Raw genomic sequence first — 19,059 nt, forward strand, 5'->3', positions numbered from 1 at the left:
ATGTATTTATATGATACAAGATTGGGCATTTTACCAAAACGGGTTATAGAAAATACATAAATTTAAATCATAGTATGAAGAGGTTTACTAATGGTAACCACCAAAAACCTGCATAAGGCGAAGGACAATGTTTTTTCAAAGTCAAAACAAATCAAATACTTAAAATATATTTTAAAATACATTTTATAATTAAATGAAAATTCTTTAACATTTGAGGAACTTAATCTTGTGGGATCTATCAATAAGAGACATGCGGAAATCTTTTGCTTGTGAGGAGTCGTTTCACCCCTCACAAATAGCGCAACTTCAACAACATCGGCAGCCAGCAACAACAACAACAGCAGCCAGCGCCGCCAACAACTCCCAAAGGCGTTGCCAACAACAACAGCAGCCAGCGGCAATAGCAATAGCAACAGCAGCCGCCAGCAATAGCAACAGCAGCCTGCGCCAACAACAACAGCAGCTAAAAACAAGACAAAACCCTCGCGCATAATTTTTAAAAACTTTGTACATTTCACTTAATATGTAAGCTTAACGAAAATTAGGAGGATTTGTAGTTACATTAGTACAGAAGAATTATCTTAGCTAAGCTTTCCCCCTCCGTTCTCGCAGCAGCAGTAGCGACACACACACACATCCACCATGAGAGCAACGAAATATTTACCACGAAAAGTACAGCGCCGCATAGGAGCAAGCGAGAGAGGACATGCGATCGAGGAGGGAAACAACCCCCGAAAATTGGCACGCGCCAAGGGAAGAGCGAGAGAAAAGGAGTACCGAAACTTCGACAAGTGGAAAAAACCCAGAGCAGCCAAAAACTTGAACAAAACGCGGCGGCAAAGCTTGACTAGGTCTCTTTTGGAAAACACGGCACATCGGACCAGAAGGACGAGCAGGTCACTTTGGAAAGCGCGGCGCAGAATCAGGGGACTCTTGCAAAGGCGGCGGACGGGATCAGAAGTGCGAGCAGAGCAAATTCATGTTGACAAATAGAGTCTTTTGCCTTCGAAGTGCGAAAAGTGGTGCAGTCCAGTGACTGGTGCCAAGTGACCCAGGAAGGAGTTTACCTAGACGACCTCGAGAAGAGTGTGCCGGCCCAGGACCAGCGGCAGAGCACCTGGAGTCACGCGTGTGTCTGTGCGAGAGAGCGAGACGGGTGAGTGAGTGGAGTGAACCGCATTTTGGCCAGCGAGAGTCCCGTGCAATGAGAAATTTCTCGAAGGCCTCGATGCGGCTTCGCCCAAGTAGGCTAGAATTTATAAACCATGACATAACCTAACCCGTTAGCCTGGGAGCACTGAGAAAAACATGAACCAAGAAGTAAATATGCTCTAACAAATGAAAAAAAAAATAAAACATTTCTCGCCTGATTTTAATACAACTCGTAGGAAAAGAATACAATCAAGCTGGCCACGCATAAATATGGATATTCTAAGATAAATGCCTAGATTTTAGGTCATAAATTCTGCCCTAGGGAAAAGTTGTCCATAATCGATCCCCTCTCTCTCGGCCTTCTCGTAGCGAATGCTATGAGCATGGCCCAAATGAGCGTTACCGCTTACCCTTTTCACTCTGCTACAGACACCGAATAAACTATTTCTCTCACTCCGTACCCCGTTGGCTGGTACTCTACATCTCACGCCAGCAAACTGATTTTCGTCTTAGACCTTTTTGTCCTATATCTTTACAAATATTTTCGGTAAAGAGACCCTGGCGGGACTGAGTATATCCCAGCCTACGAGACTTCTTTACATGTTTTTGCTTTTGATTCGAAGAATAAAATCCGGTATATTATATAATTTTTATACCCGTAACTCGTAGAGTGAAAGGGTATACTAGATTCGTCGGAAAGTATGCAACAGGTAAAAGGAAGCGTTTCCGACCCGATCGGTGGTGCAATGTACGAGTATATAATATGTCCATCGAATCAATCTATGCTAAAGTGAACTTATGCATAACCAAAGGCAAATAGCTTCATATAATACAACCAAAACACAAGTGAAAATCAAAAACATTGGAAGCATTCAAAAATTCATTGAAATACCTTTAAAGCAAGTGAATCGATATTGCTGATCCTGACAAACAATTAGCGAAGACCATCTCAACACCAGCACCTTTCTTAAAGCATACATATATAAATACTTGTGCAGTCCAAACAGTTTTTTTATAGACTGTTATTAATATTAATCAGCCTTAAAGTTGTATGTACAATTACAAGAGCCCTCTGAGCGACGTCGTGAATAGTCAGCGTTTTGATGATGTGCGCACCTCACCGGTGGTAAATTCGATACTCTCCGCTAATAAAAGTAATTGTCAAGTAGAATTATTACATATGCTTTAGCCAACTTTATATTGCTTATCTACGCCATATGCCGACATGCCTGTATATTAATCAATAAATTTATAATGTGAAAATGAAATCGAAACAATGTTGTGCTTGAATTTTAACATGGGGGTGTGCTCATGTAAGAAAAGGAGTAGGTCAAAAACAATGACAATGACTTTCGACGGGCAACCTTGACAATAGGGGACTGTATTGCGCGCCCCGCGACGATCCATTGGCACACAAATGTGCGAAGGGGAGGGAATATGGTCGAAACACAGCTCGATCGTATTGCGAAAATCTGACAGCTGAGCTTGTGGGGCAGTGTGGACTGACGAACTTTACACAGTAATATTATTTTTCCAGGCACTTTAAATTTTTATTCTCGTTGGAGAGGAGAGGGGCTTACCAAGACCCCCACGACCCGAATACGACGTAGCTTTTGCCGGAAAAAATGGTGTCTGACCATCGGACGCCTCTTCCTCGGCCCAAGTTCTTTTCAGGACTCAGGTCCTTTTCAGGACGTATGTGTTAAGGCATCATTGCCATTACCGTTATTTTATTTCTGATTATAGATAAGGCAGAATAAAACCAGTAACTCTCTCTGGCATAATGCCCCACGGCTATTTCAGTTGATTCCCGCCATCTTACATATTTATGACATTTTACATTTTTTTATGAGAAAGCTGCGATCTTCATTTTACGATTTCCTCCTTTAATGGATTTGATTCAAAACTTACAATTTGTTTAATTAAATTTTCTACATTTAACATTGTATTGCTTGTTATTGCCTGATGGTTTGTTCTTGAGGCGAATTCATGTAAAGTTGAAGGTTCTGACATTTTGAAAATTTTTAAGAAATCAGAATTCAAGTCGTCCACTTAGATTTTATATTTGATTTTTGTACAAATCTCTTTAAGAATAATAATTATTTAAAAAAAAGTATCACTCACTAATCGTCCTCCTTATTTTTCTTATCGTTGTTTTTTAATCCTGTTGGGGTCTTCCTTCTATCTTTGGTTATACCCGATACTCGTAGAGTAAAAGGGTATACTAGATTCGTCGAAAAGTATGTAACAGGGAGAAGGAAGGGATTCCGACGCCATAAAGTACATATATTCTTGATCAGGATCACTAGCCAAAACGATCTAGCCATTGGCTTTCTGTGTGTCCGTTCGTATGAACGCTGAGATCTCGGAAACTATAAGAGCTAGAATATTTATACTTGGCATTCAGATTCCTGGGCTTCCTGCGCAAGGCAAGTTTGTTTCAGCGGGCCACGCCTACCCTAACGCCCAAAATCCGCGAAAATCTGTAGCGCCTACAGTTTTGATAGAAACAAATTTTGAATTAAAATGTATTTGTCTCATCAATACCTAAACTTTTTAAAGTGGGGTCTTTCTTCTTCTCCAGTGCTTACTCTTGTCTAGGGATTGTCCTTCGTCCTTTTTTCTTTAAATGCCTTTTCTTTTAATCTATATATATAAAAGAAAGTCGTGTTAGTTACACCACTTATAACTCAAGAACGGCAGAACAGATTTGGCTGAAAATTGGTAGGGAGGTAGCTTAGAGCCAGGAGACGGACATAGGATACTTTTTATCCCGTTCGACAGCGTTCCTCTGTGACTTGACATGAAACGTCGGTCACTATAAAACGTGGTATAACAAAAAAGAATCAGAATTGGAATAACAAAACGCAAATGACAGCTATGTAATTGACGTAAAATGACAGCTATGTAATGACGTATGGATGACAATTTGATATTTGTAAGAAATCAATATTAAAACTATTTCTATTAAATAAATAATTAACAAGTGAATTGAATTGAAGTGAAGTTTAATTAATAATGCCGCGACCAAGACGATCGAATCTTTCCCGACAAAGCCGTAATGCAAGAAGAATACAAAATACTGCAAATGAAAGGACTGAAGAAGAACAAGAAATTGCACGTGAACAGCGCCGCAATAGTATGGCTCGACTTCGTGCTTCTCAATCACGAGAGCAAAGTGAAGCAGCCCGTGAAACAGCTCGGTTGGCAATGCAGAATCGTCGAGCGAACAACAGAAGTCAACAAATAGATAATTTGCGACGCAGAACAAGATATTTAGCTGATTTGAATCGAGCTGCGTTTCGATACGATTGCAGCAATGATTACAGCTTGCATCCTAGCGTTTGCATTGGGCAAATGGACGTTGTTTGCAAGTATTGTGGTGCATTAAAGTTTTCCGGAGAAACGCCTGGATTATGCTGCGCTAATGGTAAAGTGAAATTGCCAGTGTTGACTCCGCCACATGAGCCATTGTATTCATTGCTTTGCGGCGAAACACAAGAATCACTCCACTTTCTTGCAAATACTCGAAAATACAATAGTTGTTTCCAAATGACGTCATTTGGGGCAGACATTATCGAAGAAGGAGGTTTTAATCCGACATTTAAGGTATTTATTTTTGTACTTACATAGAATGTAGTTAAAGAATAACTTATGTTTATCTATTGGTATGTGTTATACTACTCTCCTACAGAAAAAGTGTAGTGTTATAACCCAGCTAATACTGTCTGGTTTTTATTTTGTAGATACAAGGACAGATTCACCATCGAATTGGATCATTACTACCTTTCGAAGATACACAGAATAAATTTTTACAAATATATTTCATGGGCAACATGGAAGAACAACTTGATCGACGACTGGGGATCAATGCAGGAATGAAGCGAGAAATTCTTCAAGACTTGCAGTGTCTGCTTCATGAACATCATGATCAGGTTGGTCGGAACAAAGTTCGCCGGGTCAGCTAGTTTTTAATATTTTTTTGTTAATCTTTGTTTCTAAACATTTTTTAATTAAATTTTTGTTCACAATTGTTAATTGTTTCGATCAATTTTATTAACATTTTTTAATTTTTATATTTTCCGAGCAGTGAATTTATGTTATGATCACTATTTTGTAATTTGAGATTTAAGGAGATTATTTAATTAATTATTATTAATTAATTTACCAACACAAGCTTTATATTTACGTCGGTTGTATTGAGTTTTTGGGAATGCAAGATTCCCTTTTCACTTTAAAACTTTTTTAGTATTTATTTTAAAGCTTTGTTTAAGAATTTTTTCAGTCATATGGCTTCAATTAAGTTTGCTACTAGTAAATAAATAATTCAAATTTTTTTTTATTTTTAAGAATCACTTTTTCACTATTACAATATGACACATTATTTAGGGGTCGAACTTATCTAATTCACTGCTCTTATACTTTTTCTTAAATTGTTCTATCAATTATCAAACCCCGGCTTAAGATATTTATCCCCAAAAATGAATAGTAGTCGGAGAATGGGATGATTTAATTTGCCAATTAAATTTGAAGTGCAATCTTGGCCGGAAATTTGGTGTTTACATCAGGGACCGCTTTGGAAATCTTTTTGTTTATGTTAGTGGACTCGGGGATCTTTTGTTTATGTTAAAGGATTTTGGGCTCGCTTGGGATTCCGATGCTTACAATATCGGCTTGGATGTTTACAGCATCCGTTTGATGCGGACTGGCTGACAAAAATAGCTGACCAGGGATTTATCTTGGGTCTGTCAGAGTTATTTGGAAATAAGCTCTCGGCTCAAAGTTGTTTATAAATTGCGTAAGCGCCCCTAAATAATGTGTCATATAACTTACATTGCCTTTAAGGAAAACAAGCATTTTAGTTAGAAAACAATAGAAATATCTTTCAAATAGATATTATGAGCCCAATTACCCAATTAGTTAGATAACATCAAATAATCAGTTTTATTAAGTATTTTGTTGGGAAATCTAAAAAAGTTAAGTTTATAATATTTCAATTATAAGGAAGAAAATTTAGTTAATACTAGTACTATCTATAACTATAGTGATGTACAAAGGAAATTTTTACAGTGGTGAGACCTAAGCCTGTTTAATTAATGGAAAAATCATTTAGGATAGAACAGAATAGAAATATCTTTCAAATAGATAATACGGGCCCATCTGTGTTGCTGGGGTGAGCTATTCTGGCAACCTTCATTATTATGTAACTTCTACTTCGCCGGCGAAAAATTTGCCAGATGATGAGGAGAGGAGAATATTATATTACCCAATTAATAAGAGAACATCAAACAATCAGATTTATTAAGTATTTTGATGGGAACTATACGTATTGAAGTTTATAATATTTATATTATTTGGAAGGAAGAAAATATAGGTAATCACTAGTAACAATTAAATAATTGAATTTCCAAAAAGCATTTGCATGCTGAAGGAGGTTATGTTATATGTTAAAAAACACAAAAGATATATTTTTACCCTTGCAGAGGGTATAATGATTTCAGTCAGAAGTTTGCAAGAAGAAAAAACAACATCTGTATACTTGTATCGTTTCTCAAATTTCGACTTGTAAGAATATTCCTCCCATCTTTGCATTTTTTAGTCCCATTTACTTTCTAGATCTGAGAAAAAAGAAATAGCTTTTAACACAATTTTTGCGATCAACTTTTCGCTTCTTTCCCTTTATCCGGTTGATATTGATAATGTCAGTAATTTTTAAACAAGGGATAGATCATTTAGGTGTTGGTACAAACATTTATTTGATGAACAATTTTGACACAAACTTACTTTTTTTGTGTAGTTTTTCCTCTTTTAAGCAAGTTTCTAGAGTTGAATATCGTTTTTTTCGACAATCATGTTTTTGTATCTTTAAGTCCTTGAATATTTTAATCATTAAGGGAAAAGAAATTACCTAATTTAGTTTAAAAAAAGGAGTAAATACATATGTACATATAGGATAGTACTGAAATAAAATTGACTGATGGTATCCTGCGACATTCCCCGCCCCTTAAAAGAGCAACGAAACGCTCAAGCCCCAATTTGCTCAAAACGTGTGGGGTCTTAATCTGAATATCAGCCACTCCAAATTTGGATGGTTTTTGTCCACATGGACCATCCAAATTCTGCCAGGTTGAATGTCGGTTCAGGTTTGAGCCGTTTTGAATTAGCCTAAAATAGTTAAAATTAGTTTTTTCTGTTGCTTTAAACACGTCAGGTGCTGCCTCTGTCGTAAATTGTGGGCTCTGATACAGACATCAAGGATCACCCAATTAGCAGTGGCGTTGAAGTTAGCACTTCTTCGTCATTTAGGTCTTTCGCTAAGGGTTGAGGGATTGCTTCCACGGATCGCGATCGCCTGAAGGTCTTCGTAAGTAAGTCCGGTATTGGCCAAGCTTTTGACCATTAAACTTTTCATGGACTTCACTGCGGCTTCCCAAAAGCCTCCAAAGTGGAGAGCAGGTATAAACTAAAACTGTAGTCCGATGATGCTGCTGAGTGTATCGCCCTTTGACGAGTTGGCTTGCCGCTGCTTAAAGTCTTCAAGTTGCGATCGTGTGGAGTAGTTGCAATTGATTTTTTTGTATAATGACTCTGGTAGTTGTGAGTTTTCCATTAGGCGAGGGCTTTAATAATGACAATGGGTGCGTCGTCAAACAAACTTTAGAACTTCTTCTGTGGCGATTACAGACCAAATTTCATGTAGCAGAATTCCGATTAAGGCAATCGGTTCAGCATGCAAATGCTGGCGATGCAGCTATTCAAGAAAATCCTAATCCTTTAAAAGCAGCAATTTGTCGTCGAATGAAATGCATACCATGACTTAACGACCTTCTACGAGTTAAGGGTCGTTCCATTACTAACCAGGAACGGAATATATTTTGAAAAATTCAGCTTTTCTTGTTTGTTTGTCTAAAGACCTTTTGTTGAATGTGTGATAAAATCCGGTTGAATAAATTTTGCAATTCAGATGCCAACATATAAACGGCATCAAGTACAAGCCATCTTCTGTTGACTCAACGTTTCTAAAAATAAGCATCACGAAAGCTAGGACCCGCAGAATGCGCCAATAGGATTCAAATCTTTTGATTACGTCATGAATTGGATTTTCGGAATTTCCAATATTTCTGCACTTTAGGTCTGTCCTCTAGTTTCACTTCGCTAACCTAAAAGTTTCGCTCGTGTTGAGGATATATAGAATCTTTAAAGTCAGATGCTGGGCTGCGTCAAGCGTTAATGATTTCAAAAGAAAACATTTTTGAAATATTTTTGTCCCCATTCTGTGTCCATCTTCCAACTTCGAAACAATTAATATGCGTCGCGAAATTCCGGCAGCTGCATCAAGATAGCCTAATGGGTAGATTTAGATTTTTAATGAAATTGAAGCATATTTTGATGACAAGTGTGTGTTTCTATGAATGTCGATTGTTTGAAGGTTGTCAATTTTAACTTTGAAGTTGATCATCCAATCTTAAATGGTGTATCAATAACTTTTGAATCAATATTATGCACCGATTCAGAACTGGAGATGCAAGCCCTTGCACAACGTTAGGTTAAACTATACTCCACGTATAGTCAACAGAAACAACTTGTTGTGGACCCAATGTATTCATGAGACAAATAAATTTTAGTTAACATTATTTTCTGTCACAAAAGCTGTGGCCGTCCCAGTTTTGGGCGGTTTGTGGGCGTTAGAAAGGGCAAGGCACCCTGCTGAAACAGGGAAGCCCAGGAATCTTTATGCCAAGTCCCACTCCTCTGGCTTTTATGGTTTCCGAGATCTCAGCGTTCATAGGGACGGGCGGACGGACGGAGGAAAAGAAGGACAGACGGACATGGCTATATCAACACAACTAATGATTCTGACCCAGGATATATATTCGAGTAACGGGTATAATAAAGCTGATTTGGCGACAAGGTCTCATTTTGCTATTTGCTGATCAAGAATATATATACTTTAAGGGGTCGGAAACGTTTCCTTCTACCTGTTACATACATTCTAACGAATCTCGCTAGTACATACTAGTAAAGGGTATAATAAAGCTGGTTTGGCGATAATGTCTCAATTTGCTGATAATTTATTTACCAATGATTTTCGAAGGTAATGGTACTTTGTCAAAGCAAGTGACAATCAGCGATAACAATTGCTAGAGTCGAGTGCTCTTGGTTCGTTTCTTGTTGCCCCCTTTACCTTACCTGGAAAGACTATATGACTATAATATTTACGTATGCAATCTGCATCTATAAAAAAGCGTTAGTCTCAGAAATGTATTTATATGATACAAGATTGGGCATTTTACCAAAACGGGTTATAGAAAATACATAAATTTAAATCATAGTATGAAGAGGTTTACTAATGGTAACCACCAAAAACCTGCATAAGGCGAAAGACAATGAAATATTTATTTTTTCAAAGTCAAAACAAATCAAATACTTAAAATATATTTTAAAGTACATTTAATACTTAAATGGATATCTTAAAAATTCTTTAACATTTGAGGAACTTAGTCTTATGGGATCTATCTATAAGAGACATGCGGAAATCTTTCGCTTTTGCTTTTGATTCGAATAATAAAATCCGGTGTATTATATAATTTTTATACCCGTAACTCGTAGACTGAAAGGGTATACTAGATTCGTCGGAAACTATGCAACAGGTAAAAGCGTTTCCTACAGTAATTATGATATGATCAAAATTTTACCTGAATTGTGTTTATCTAATCAATACCTATCAACTGAACTAAAAAAAATGTGCCATGCCCACTTTAACGAGCACAAACGGCTTGAACGCTCAAATCTGTCTGCCGCCCACATATAATCTACTGAAATAGGCGGTAGGTGTCGCCCTAAAATATAGCTTTGCTGGTTATATATCTCCATTTCCCATTTGCTATCTTAAGCTGAGTAACGGGTATCTGATAGTCAATGCACTTGTTCTTCCTTGCTTTAAGATTATTTTCCCAGGGAAAAAATCCAGCTCACTAGATTTATTAAAAAAAATTGCTTAGTCGTGTAAGTCTGTGTAAAAGGTGCGCTTACCAACTCCATTTCTTCCAATCTTCTTCATATAGTACAAGGGTATTTAGAACCGCTACGCTGTTTTGTCATGGACCCGTTAATTTTCCGTGAAAATGACCGGAAATTAAGCTAAGATCTTAAAAGGGGAATTCGGGGAAAGTTAACCCTCCATCAGTTTTGGAAAAGGAAGTTTGTGACCGACATACGAAAGGGAAATCATTATTTAATAGAAATTACTTAAAGTGGAGTTTTTAAGAAAGAAAAGAGTATTTAGTGGTTGGTCCGAAGCAGTTTAAAGTCATGCAAGGAGGCAGAATCGTCGTGTAGTTTTTTTTTAAGAGGTGAATTTCGGTCGTGGATTTTAAAAATGGTTTTGAATTTTGATTTGCATTATTTTTATATTGTCATTAAATTTCCCGCAGATAGCCGTTATCGTCTCAGCGAAAGCGCTTTCGTAGATGGATGTTCCTGAATTTAAAAGATGAGAAGAAAACTCAAGGCGGTATAAAGAGTTTAAGAAAAAAACCTAATCACACCGCATCCAAATGACCGGCAATCAGGCAGATCGAGATGTCAAGTTCTCTCCTTATGGCTTTTTAATGTAAGTTTTATTTTTATTTAATTCGTATTCCTTGCCACTTCAATTATACAAGGTAAGAATTTAAATTGAATTTCCGCCACAACGAAAGAATAGCTATCGCCAAGTTTTGTGCAGATGTCAATTGTAATTTAAAGTTTCATGAATGCATTTCACTAAGCCTATCTCATTGAATCGTATCCATATTTTAATTATACAATCCTGCATGTTTAGTACTAGGATATGTGCCCACATTTATTTAATTCCTTAGCTGGTAATAAAACGGATATAATGAACTAAGTTAGCAGTCTGATGCCGCAGCTAGATGGATTCCGGGGTAGGGTAACTTGCATTCGAATGGATCGTTCGGACGTATGGAAAGGAACGACCAATGGTTGGGTGGGTATTAAGGGACCTCGAGAAGATCTAGTGAGGTCAGTTTGAGACTCGTCCAGCGTACTGGGGAATTTTAGGACTTTCTTTTTGATTTGTATATGGTGTAGCTCGTTTCCGAGTTTATCTTGTCCAGCACGCGAGATAAGATTTCGATTACCCTTAATAATAGTCGCTTTATGGGGTTAAGCATTTACATCCACTTCCAGAGCCGACAGCCAGCAGAGTATACCCGCGTGCACTTGATTCCCATCGTACCACCATGGTACCACCTGCGCCTGAATTTGTTTGAATGTGGAATCGTTACAATATAAGTTGCCAGCGTTGAAGAAGCGTTAAGTCGTCGTCTTCGTGACATCTTTGGTTTCAACTTAATTGTGCTTCTTTTGGCAAAACCTTCGGGATATTTTCGGTATCAACTTGCTTTTTCCCATTTGGTAAATTCTTGTTCCGCCTTTGAGAGTATCCGGATGACCTCTGATTCCTTAAGTTGGAGTTCTAAAACATCCGATCCGGTAAGAAGTTGTGATGAGTTAAATAACTCTACACAAATCCCAGCAGCAGATGGCAAGTCGCTCACCAGGTACGCGGCGAATTCGCGTAGTGGCGGCGCGGCGAAGAGCGGTTGGAGAACGTGAGAGTTTGGAGATCAAGGACGTAGAACGTGAGAGTTTGGAGAAAGTGAGAGTTTGAGAACGTGGGAGCTTGGAGAGCAAGAGAGTTTGGAGACAATGGAGTTTGGAGAGAAAGAGGGTTTGGAGACAAAGAGAGTTTGGAGACCAAGAATGGATAAGGTGGGAGACTTGGCGGGCGGAGCGATAGTGCCGTGTGCAAAAGGGAGTAACGGGACGCCGCCGGACTTTGGACGCGGCCGTGAGCTCTGGACCGAGAGAGAAGGTGCCACATCTCGGCAGCGGAGCGGCACACAAGCATGCCATTTTCATCACGCGAATCAGCGGGACGGCAGCATCAGGCTGGACGTCGGCGGGAAACAGCGCATGAGGGACAAGAGGGTCAAACTGGAGGCATGGACCTTGGACCCGGTGTAGAGAGTTTCGGCGGGCCGTGCGCAAAAGGGGACTAACGGTTCCCCGAGGCCCTATATAAACCCGCTGGGCGCTGGCAGCAGGATCAGTCGATTACGGTCTGTCGGTTACGATCAATCGATCACGAGGTGTAGAGTCGAAGTGTTTAGACAAACAGTCGATCGGATACAAGTAAACAGAAAACCAGCCAGTAAACTACGAGGGAGCCAACAAGGCGAGAAGTCGAAAGCAGCGCCGTGGGAACCTACAAGAAGCAAGATCGCTACGTCGAGACGTTCAGGATTGGGATCCCTGTTACATACATTCTAACGAATCTAGCGGTTCTTTTACTCTACTAGTAACGGATGTAATAAAGCTGGTTTGGCGATAATGTCTCAATTTGCTGTTAATTTATTTACCAATGATTTTTGAAGGTAAATGTATTTTGTCAAAGAAAGTGACAATCAACGATAGAAATTGCTAGAGTCGAGTGCTCTTGGTTCGTTTCTTTTTGCCCCCTGTTCCTTACCTGGAAAGACTATATGACTATATTATTTACGAATGCAATCTGCATTTATAAAAAGGCGTTAGTCTCAGAAATGTAATTATATGATACAAGATTGGACATTTTACCCAAACGCGTTATAGAAAATCATAGTATGAAGAGGTTTACTAATGGTAACCACCAAAAATCTGCATAAGGCGAAAGACATTGAAATATGTGGTGTTTTTTCAAAGTCAAAACAATTCAAATACTTAAAATATATTTTAAAATACATTTAATACTTAAATGGATGTTTTGAAAATTCTTTAACATTTGAGGAACTTAATCTTGTGGGTTCTATCTATCAGAGAAAGGGTATACTAGATTCGTCGGAAAGTATGCAACAGCTAAAAGAAGGCGTTTCCGACCCCATAAAGTATTTATATCCTTGATCAGGATCACTAGCCGAGTCGATCTAGCCATGTCCGTCTGTCCGTATGAACGCTGAGATCTCGGAAAATATAAGAGCTAGAACTGGCATACTTGCAGATACCTGGGCTTCCTGTCGAAACACTTGTTCTTCTTCGTTTTAAGACTATTTTCTCAGGGAGAAATAGAAATTATGCATTTTGGCGAGCTCACTGCATTTATTTAAAACATTGCTTAGTCGTATATGTCTGTGTAAAAGGTGCGCTCACCAACTATATTTCTTCCAATCTTCTTCATATAGTACAAGGGTATTTAGAATTTTATTAACATAATACAATTTTATACAATTCAGTATTTTAAGTATCTAGTATTGTATTAATTTTATTATGATCGTTGCTCTCCAGCCTGCTTAGTCTAGTTTTTCACCTCATACTCCACCCGAATTGTGGTATCAGAGTTGGTCTTTTCCATTTTGGCAGCATAGGTGACCAGAGGTGAACTATTTTCTATAAGTGTCCAATCCGTAAAATTTAGCGCGAGTGACTAAGTACGGCCTGTTTTACGTTTGGCGTCAGCGGAAAATAAGAAAATATAGTCAGAAAGTTAGCTGCGGATTAGGGTTAGTTAAAGAGATCGAAATATTCGGGGTCTAGAGAGTAATGTTAAGCGTATTCGGCAGCTACTGGCCCGTCCGCACAAGGTCTTCAGCGGCCGCAGTTTGTTCGAGCGAAATCTACGAAAGTCGGAATCTGTGAAGCTGCCGAAAAAACTGGGCCGAGAAGCAGAGGAAAATCTTCGCTCAGGGTCTCGCCAGTAGCGTTTGCATTATGGCGACGTATAGATGAATTTCGTTTGCTTTAGTTCTGAAGCAAAAGCTTTTTCTTGAGTCTTATTTCGAGCGACAGCGAGAGGGCAGTTACTTGATCGCTAGAGACGTCGGTCCGTCCCGGAACCGCGGCGCTGTTTTGTCATGGACCCGTTAATTTGCCGTGAAAATTCCCGAAAATTGAGGTAAGATCTTAAAAGGGGAAGTCGGGAAAGTTGACCCTCCATCAGTTTTTGACAAAGAAGTTTGTGACCGGCTACATTCGGACATAACCTTCAGAACGGATGAGAAAAGTGTGAAAGACATACGAAAGGGAAATCATTATTTAATAGAAATAACTTTAAGTGGAATTTTTAAGATGGAAAAGAGTATATAGTGGTTGATCGAAGCAGTTTAAAGTCATGCAAGAAGGCAGAATCGTCGTCTAGTCATACCCTTGCAAAGGGTATAATGATTTCAGTCAGAAGTTTGCAAAGCAGTGAAGGAGACGTTTCCGACCCCGTAAAGTATATATATTCTTGATCAGCGTCACAAGACGAATTAGTTCTGAATTTCGAATTTAATTTTATTAAAATCGGACGACTATATCATATAGCTCTCATAGGAACGATCGGATAATTGGTGGGAAATAATTTGAAACAAATTATAGCTTTGGGGCTTTTTGACATATTATCTTATAATATTGGGAACATAAATTTTTATAATTTTAAGAATTTCGAATTCAATTTAATAAAATTTTTGATTATTTATATTTTAACTGCACGGGAATACAAACTTTGGCTTGCCGAATTTAACATCCTTTCTTGTTTTTTTAAGAGGTGCATTTCGGTCTTGGAATTTCTAAATGGTTTTCAGTTTCGATTCGCATTATTTTTATATTGTCTTTAAATTTTCTGCAGATAGCCGCTATCGTCTCAGCGAAAGCGCTTTCGTAGATGGATGTTCATGTAAGCGGTGAGTGCCTCAAATTTTGTTTTTAAAAGATGAGAAGAAAACTCTAGGCGGTATAAAGAGTCGAAGAAAAAAACCTAATCACACCGCACCCAAATGACCTGCAATCAGGCAGATCGAGATGTCAAGATCTCTCCTTTTGGCTTTTTAATGTAAGTTTTATTTTTATTTAAATCGTATACCTTGCATCTTTAATTATACAAGGTTAGAATTTAAATTGAATTTCCGCCACAATAAAAGAATAGCTATCGCCAAGTTTTGTGCTGATGTCAATTGTAATTTAAAGTTTCATGAATGCATATCAAACTAAGCCCATCTCATTGAATCGTACCCCTATTTTAATTATACAATCCTGCATGTTCAGTACTAGGATATGTGCCCACATTTATTTAATTCCTTAGCTGGTAATAAAACGGATATAATGAACTAAGTTAGCAGTCTGATGCCGCAGCTAGATGGATTCCGGGGTAGGGTAACTTGCATTCGAATGGATCGTTCGGACGTATGGAAAGGAACGACCAATGGTTGTGTGGGTATTAAGGGACATCGAGACCATCTAGTAAAGTCAGTTTGAGACTCGTCCAGCGTACTGGGGAATTTTAGGACTTTCTTTTTGATTTGTATGTGGTGTAGCTCGTTTCCGAGTTTATCTTGTCCAGCACGCGAGATAAGATTTCGATTACCCTTAATAATAGGCGCTTTATGGGGTTTAGCATTTACATCCACTTCCAGAGCCGACAGCCAGCAGAGTATACCCGCGTGCACTTGATTCCCATCGTACCACCATGGTACCAACTGCGCCTGAATTTGTTTGAATGTGGAATCGTTACAATATAAGTTTCCAGCGTTGAAGAAGCGTTAGGTCGTCAACATGACTTACCCAAGATCTTCGTGACATCTTTGGTTTCAACTTAATTGTGCTTCTTTGGCAAAACCTTCGGGATATTTTCGGTATCAACTTGCTTTTTCCCATTTGATAAATTCTTGTTCCGCCTTTGAGAGTATCCGGATGACCTCTGATTCCTTAAGTTGGAGTTCTAAAACATCCGATCCGGTAAGAAGTTGTGAGGAGTTGAATAACTCCACACAAATCCTAGCAGCAGATGGCAAGTCGCTCACCAGGTACGCGGCGAATTTGCGTAGTGGCGGCGCGGCAAAGAGCGGTTGGAGAACGTGAGAGTTAGGAGATCAAGGACGTAGAACGTGAGAGTTTGGAGAACGTGGGAATTTGGAGAGCAAGACAGTTTGGAGAGCAAGAGAGTTTGAAGACCAAGAATGGAGAAGGAGAAAGCGGAGTTCTGGCGGGCGGAGCGATAGTGCCGTGTGCAAAAGGGAGTAACGGGACGCCGCCGGACTTTGGACGCGGCCGTGAGCTATGGACCAAGAGAGAAGGTACCACATCTCGGCAGCGGAGCGGCACACAAGCATGCCATATGCATCACGCGAATCAGCGGGACGGCAGCATCAGGCTTGACGTCAGCGGAGAAGAGGGTCAAACAGGAGTCGCGGATTTTGAACCCGGTGTGGAGAGTTTCGGCGGCCGTGCGCAAAAGGGGAAAAACGGTTCCCGGAGTCAGTTAATTACGGTCAGTCGAGCAGGATCAGTCAATTTCGGTCAATCAAAGAGTTAAGACAAGCTGTCGAACGAATACCAACCAAGCAAACTACGAGGGAGCCACAACAAGACGAGTCGTCGAAAGCAGCGCCGTGGGAGCCTACAAGAAGCAAGATCGCTACGTTGAGACGTTCGGGATTGGGATCCCTGTTACATACATTCTAACGAATCTCGCGGTTCTTTTACTCTACTAGTAACGGATGTAATAAAGCTGGTTTGGCGATAAGGTCTCAATTTGCTGTTAATTTATTTACCAATGAGTTTCGAAGGTAAATGTATTTTCTCAAAGCAAGCGACAATCAACGATAGAAATTGATAGAGTCGAGTGCTCTTGGTTCGTTTCTTTTTGCCCCCTGTTCCTTACCTGGAAAGACTATATGACTATAATATTTACGTATGCAATCTGCATCTATAAAAAAGCGTTAGTCTCAGAAATGTATTTATATGATACAAGATTGGGCATTTTACCAAAACGGGTTATAGAAAATACATAAATTTAAATCATAGTTTGAAGAGGTTTACTAATGGTAACCACCAAAAACCTGCATAAGGCGAAAGACAATGAAATATGTAGTGTTTTTTCAAAGTCAAAACAAATCAAATACTTAAAATATATTTTAAAATACATTTTATAATTAAATGAAAATTCTTTAACATTTGAGGAACTTAATCTTGTGGGATCTATCAATAAGAGACATCGGGAATCTTTTGCTTGTGAGGAGTCGTTTCACCCCTCACAAATAGCGCAACTTCAACAACATCGGCAGCCAGCAACAACAACAACAGCAGCCAGCGTCGCCAACAACTCCCAATGGCGTTTCCAACAACAACAGCAGCCAGCTGCAATAGCAATAGCAACAGCAGCCGCCAGCAATAGCAACAGCAGCCTGCGCCAACAACAACAGCAGCTAAAAACAAGACAAAACCCTCGCGCATAATTTTTAAAAACTTTGTACATTTCACTTAATATGTAAGCTTAACGAAAATTAGGAGGATTTGTAGTTACATTAGTACAGAAGAATTATCTTAGCTAAGCTTTCCCTTTCCGTTCTCGCAGCAGCAGTAGCGACACACACACACACCCACCATGAGAGCAACGAAATATTCACCACGAAAAGTGCAGCGCCGCATAGGAGCAAGCGAGAGAGGACATGCGATCGAGGAGGGAAACAACCCCCGAAAATTGGCACGCGCCAAGGGAAGAGCGAGAGAAAAGGAGTACCGAAACTTCGACAAGTGGAAACAACCCAGAGCAGCCAAAAACTTGAACAAAACGCGGCGGCAAAGCTTGACTAGGTCTCTTTTGGAAAACACGGCGCACCGGTCCAGAAGGACGAGCAGGTCACTTTGGAAAGCGCGGCGCAGAATCAGGGGACTCTTGCAAAGGCGGCGGACGGGATCAGAAGTGCGAGCAGAGCAAACTCATGTTGACAAATAGAGTCTTTTGCCTTCGGAGTGCGAAAAGTGGTGCAGTCGAGTGACTGGTGCGAAGTGACCCAGAGAGGAGTTTACCTAGACGACCTCGAGAAGAGTGTGCCGGCCCAGGACGAGAGGCAGAGCACCTGGAGTCACGCGTGTGCGTGTGCGAGAGAGCGAGACGGGTGAGTGAGTGGAGTGAACCGCATTTTGGCCAGCGAGAGTCCCGTGCAATGAGAAATTTCTCGAAGGCCTCGATGCGGCTTCGCCCAGAGTAGGCTAGAATTTATAAACCATGACATAACCCAGTTAGCCTGGGAGCACTGAGAAAAACATGAACCAAGAAGTAAAAATGCTCTAACAAATGAAAAAAAAAATAAAACATTTCTCGCCTGATTTTAATACAACTCGTAGGAAAAGAATACAATCAAGCTGGCCACGCATAAATATAGATATTCTAAGACAAATGCCTAGATTTTAGGCCATAAATTCTGCCCTAGGGAAAAGTTGTCCATAATCGATCCCCTCTCTCTCGGCCTTCTCGTAGCGAATGCTATGAGCATGGCCCAAATGAGCGTTACCGCTTACCCTTTTCACTCTGCTACAGACACCGAATAAACTATTTCTCTCACTCCGTACCCCGTTGGCTGGTACTCTACATCTCACGCCAGCAAACTGATTTTCGTCTTAGACCTTTTTGTCCTATATCTTTACAAATATTTTCGGTAAAGAGACCCTGGCGGGACTGAGTATATCCCAGCCTACGAGACTTCTTTACATGTTTTTGCTTTTGATTCGAAGAATAAAATCCGGTATATTATATAATTTTTATACCCGTAACTCGTAGAGTGAAAGGGTATACTAGATTCGTCGGAAAGTATGCAACAGGTAAAAGGAAGCGTTTCCGACCCCATAAAGTATATATATTCTTGATCAGGATCACTAGCCGAGTCGATCTAGCCATGTCTGTCTTTCCGTATGAACGCTGAGATCTCGTAAACTATAAGAGCTAGAACTGGCTTACTTGCAGATACCTGGGCTTCCTGCGCAGCACAAGTTTGTTTCACCGGGGTGCCACGTCCACCCTTACGCCCACAATCCGTGAAAATCTGTAGCGCCTACAGTAATTATATGATGAAAATTGTACCTGAATTGTGTTTGTCTAATCAATACCTATCA

General features: G+C 39.7%; 3 protein-coding genes across 8 annotated transcripts in view; 2 read left to right on the top strand and 1 right to left on the bottom strand.

Moving 5' to 3' along the window:
• The window catches only part of LOC122818947 (uncharacterized), a 129,739-nt gene that overhangs the window by 61,162 nt on the left and 49,518 nt on the right, over window positions 1–19,059 (top strand). Inside the window, exon 4 of one of the 6 annotated variants that reach the window (XR_007765228.1) lies at window positions 14,802–14,878. The exons of the other annotated variants lie outside the window; for them this stretch is intronic. The gene's annotated coding sequence lies outside the window, so the exon portion shown is untranslated. Of the gene's footprint in view, window positions 1–14,801; window positions 14,879–19,059 lie in introns of those variants that run through there. 6 annotated transcript variants of the gene reach the window in all.
• The window catches only part of LOC108021921 (lachesin), a 570,948-nt gene that overhangs the window by 41,122 nt on the left and 510,767 nt on the right, over window positions 1–19,059 (bottom strand). Inside the window, exon 11 of the mRNA XM_050890018.1 lies at window positions 13,342–13,626. The gene's annotated coding sequence lies outside the window, so the exon portion shown is untranslated. The remainder of the gene's footprint in view (window positions 1–13,341; window positions 13,627–19,059) is intronic.
• On the top strand, window positions 4,005–14,841 carry LOC122818943 (uncharacterized). The gene is made up of 4 exons (XM_044094606.2): window positions 4,005–4,761; window positions 4,899–5,087; window positions 10,587–10,765; window positions 14,798–14,841. The coding sequence occupies exons 1-3, from the start codon at window positions 4,171–4,173 to the stop codon at window positions 10,620–10,622; spliced, it is 816 nt and encodes a 271-aa protein (XP_043950541.2). The 5' UTR covers window positions 4,005–4,170; the 3' UTR covers window positions 10,623–10,765; window positions 14,798–14,841.

Source organism: Drosophila biarmipes, unplaced genomic scaffold, assembly GCF_025231255.1.
Source record: "Drosophila biarmipes strain raj3 unplaced genomic scaffold, RU_DBia_V1.1 ptg000013l, whole genome shotgun sequence".
Classification (NCBI taxonomy): Eukaryota; Metazoa; Arthropoda; class Insecta; order Diptera; family Drosophilidae; genus Drosophila; species Drosophila biarmipes.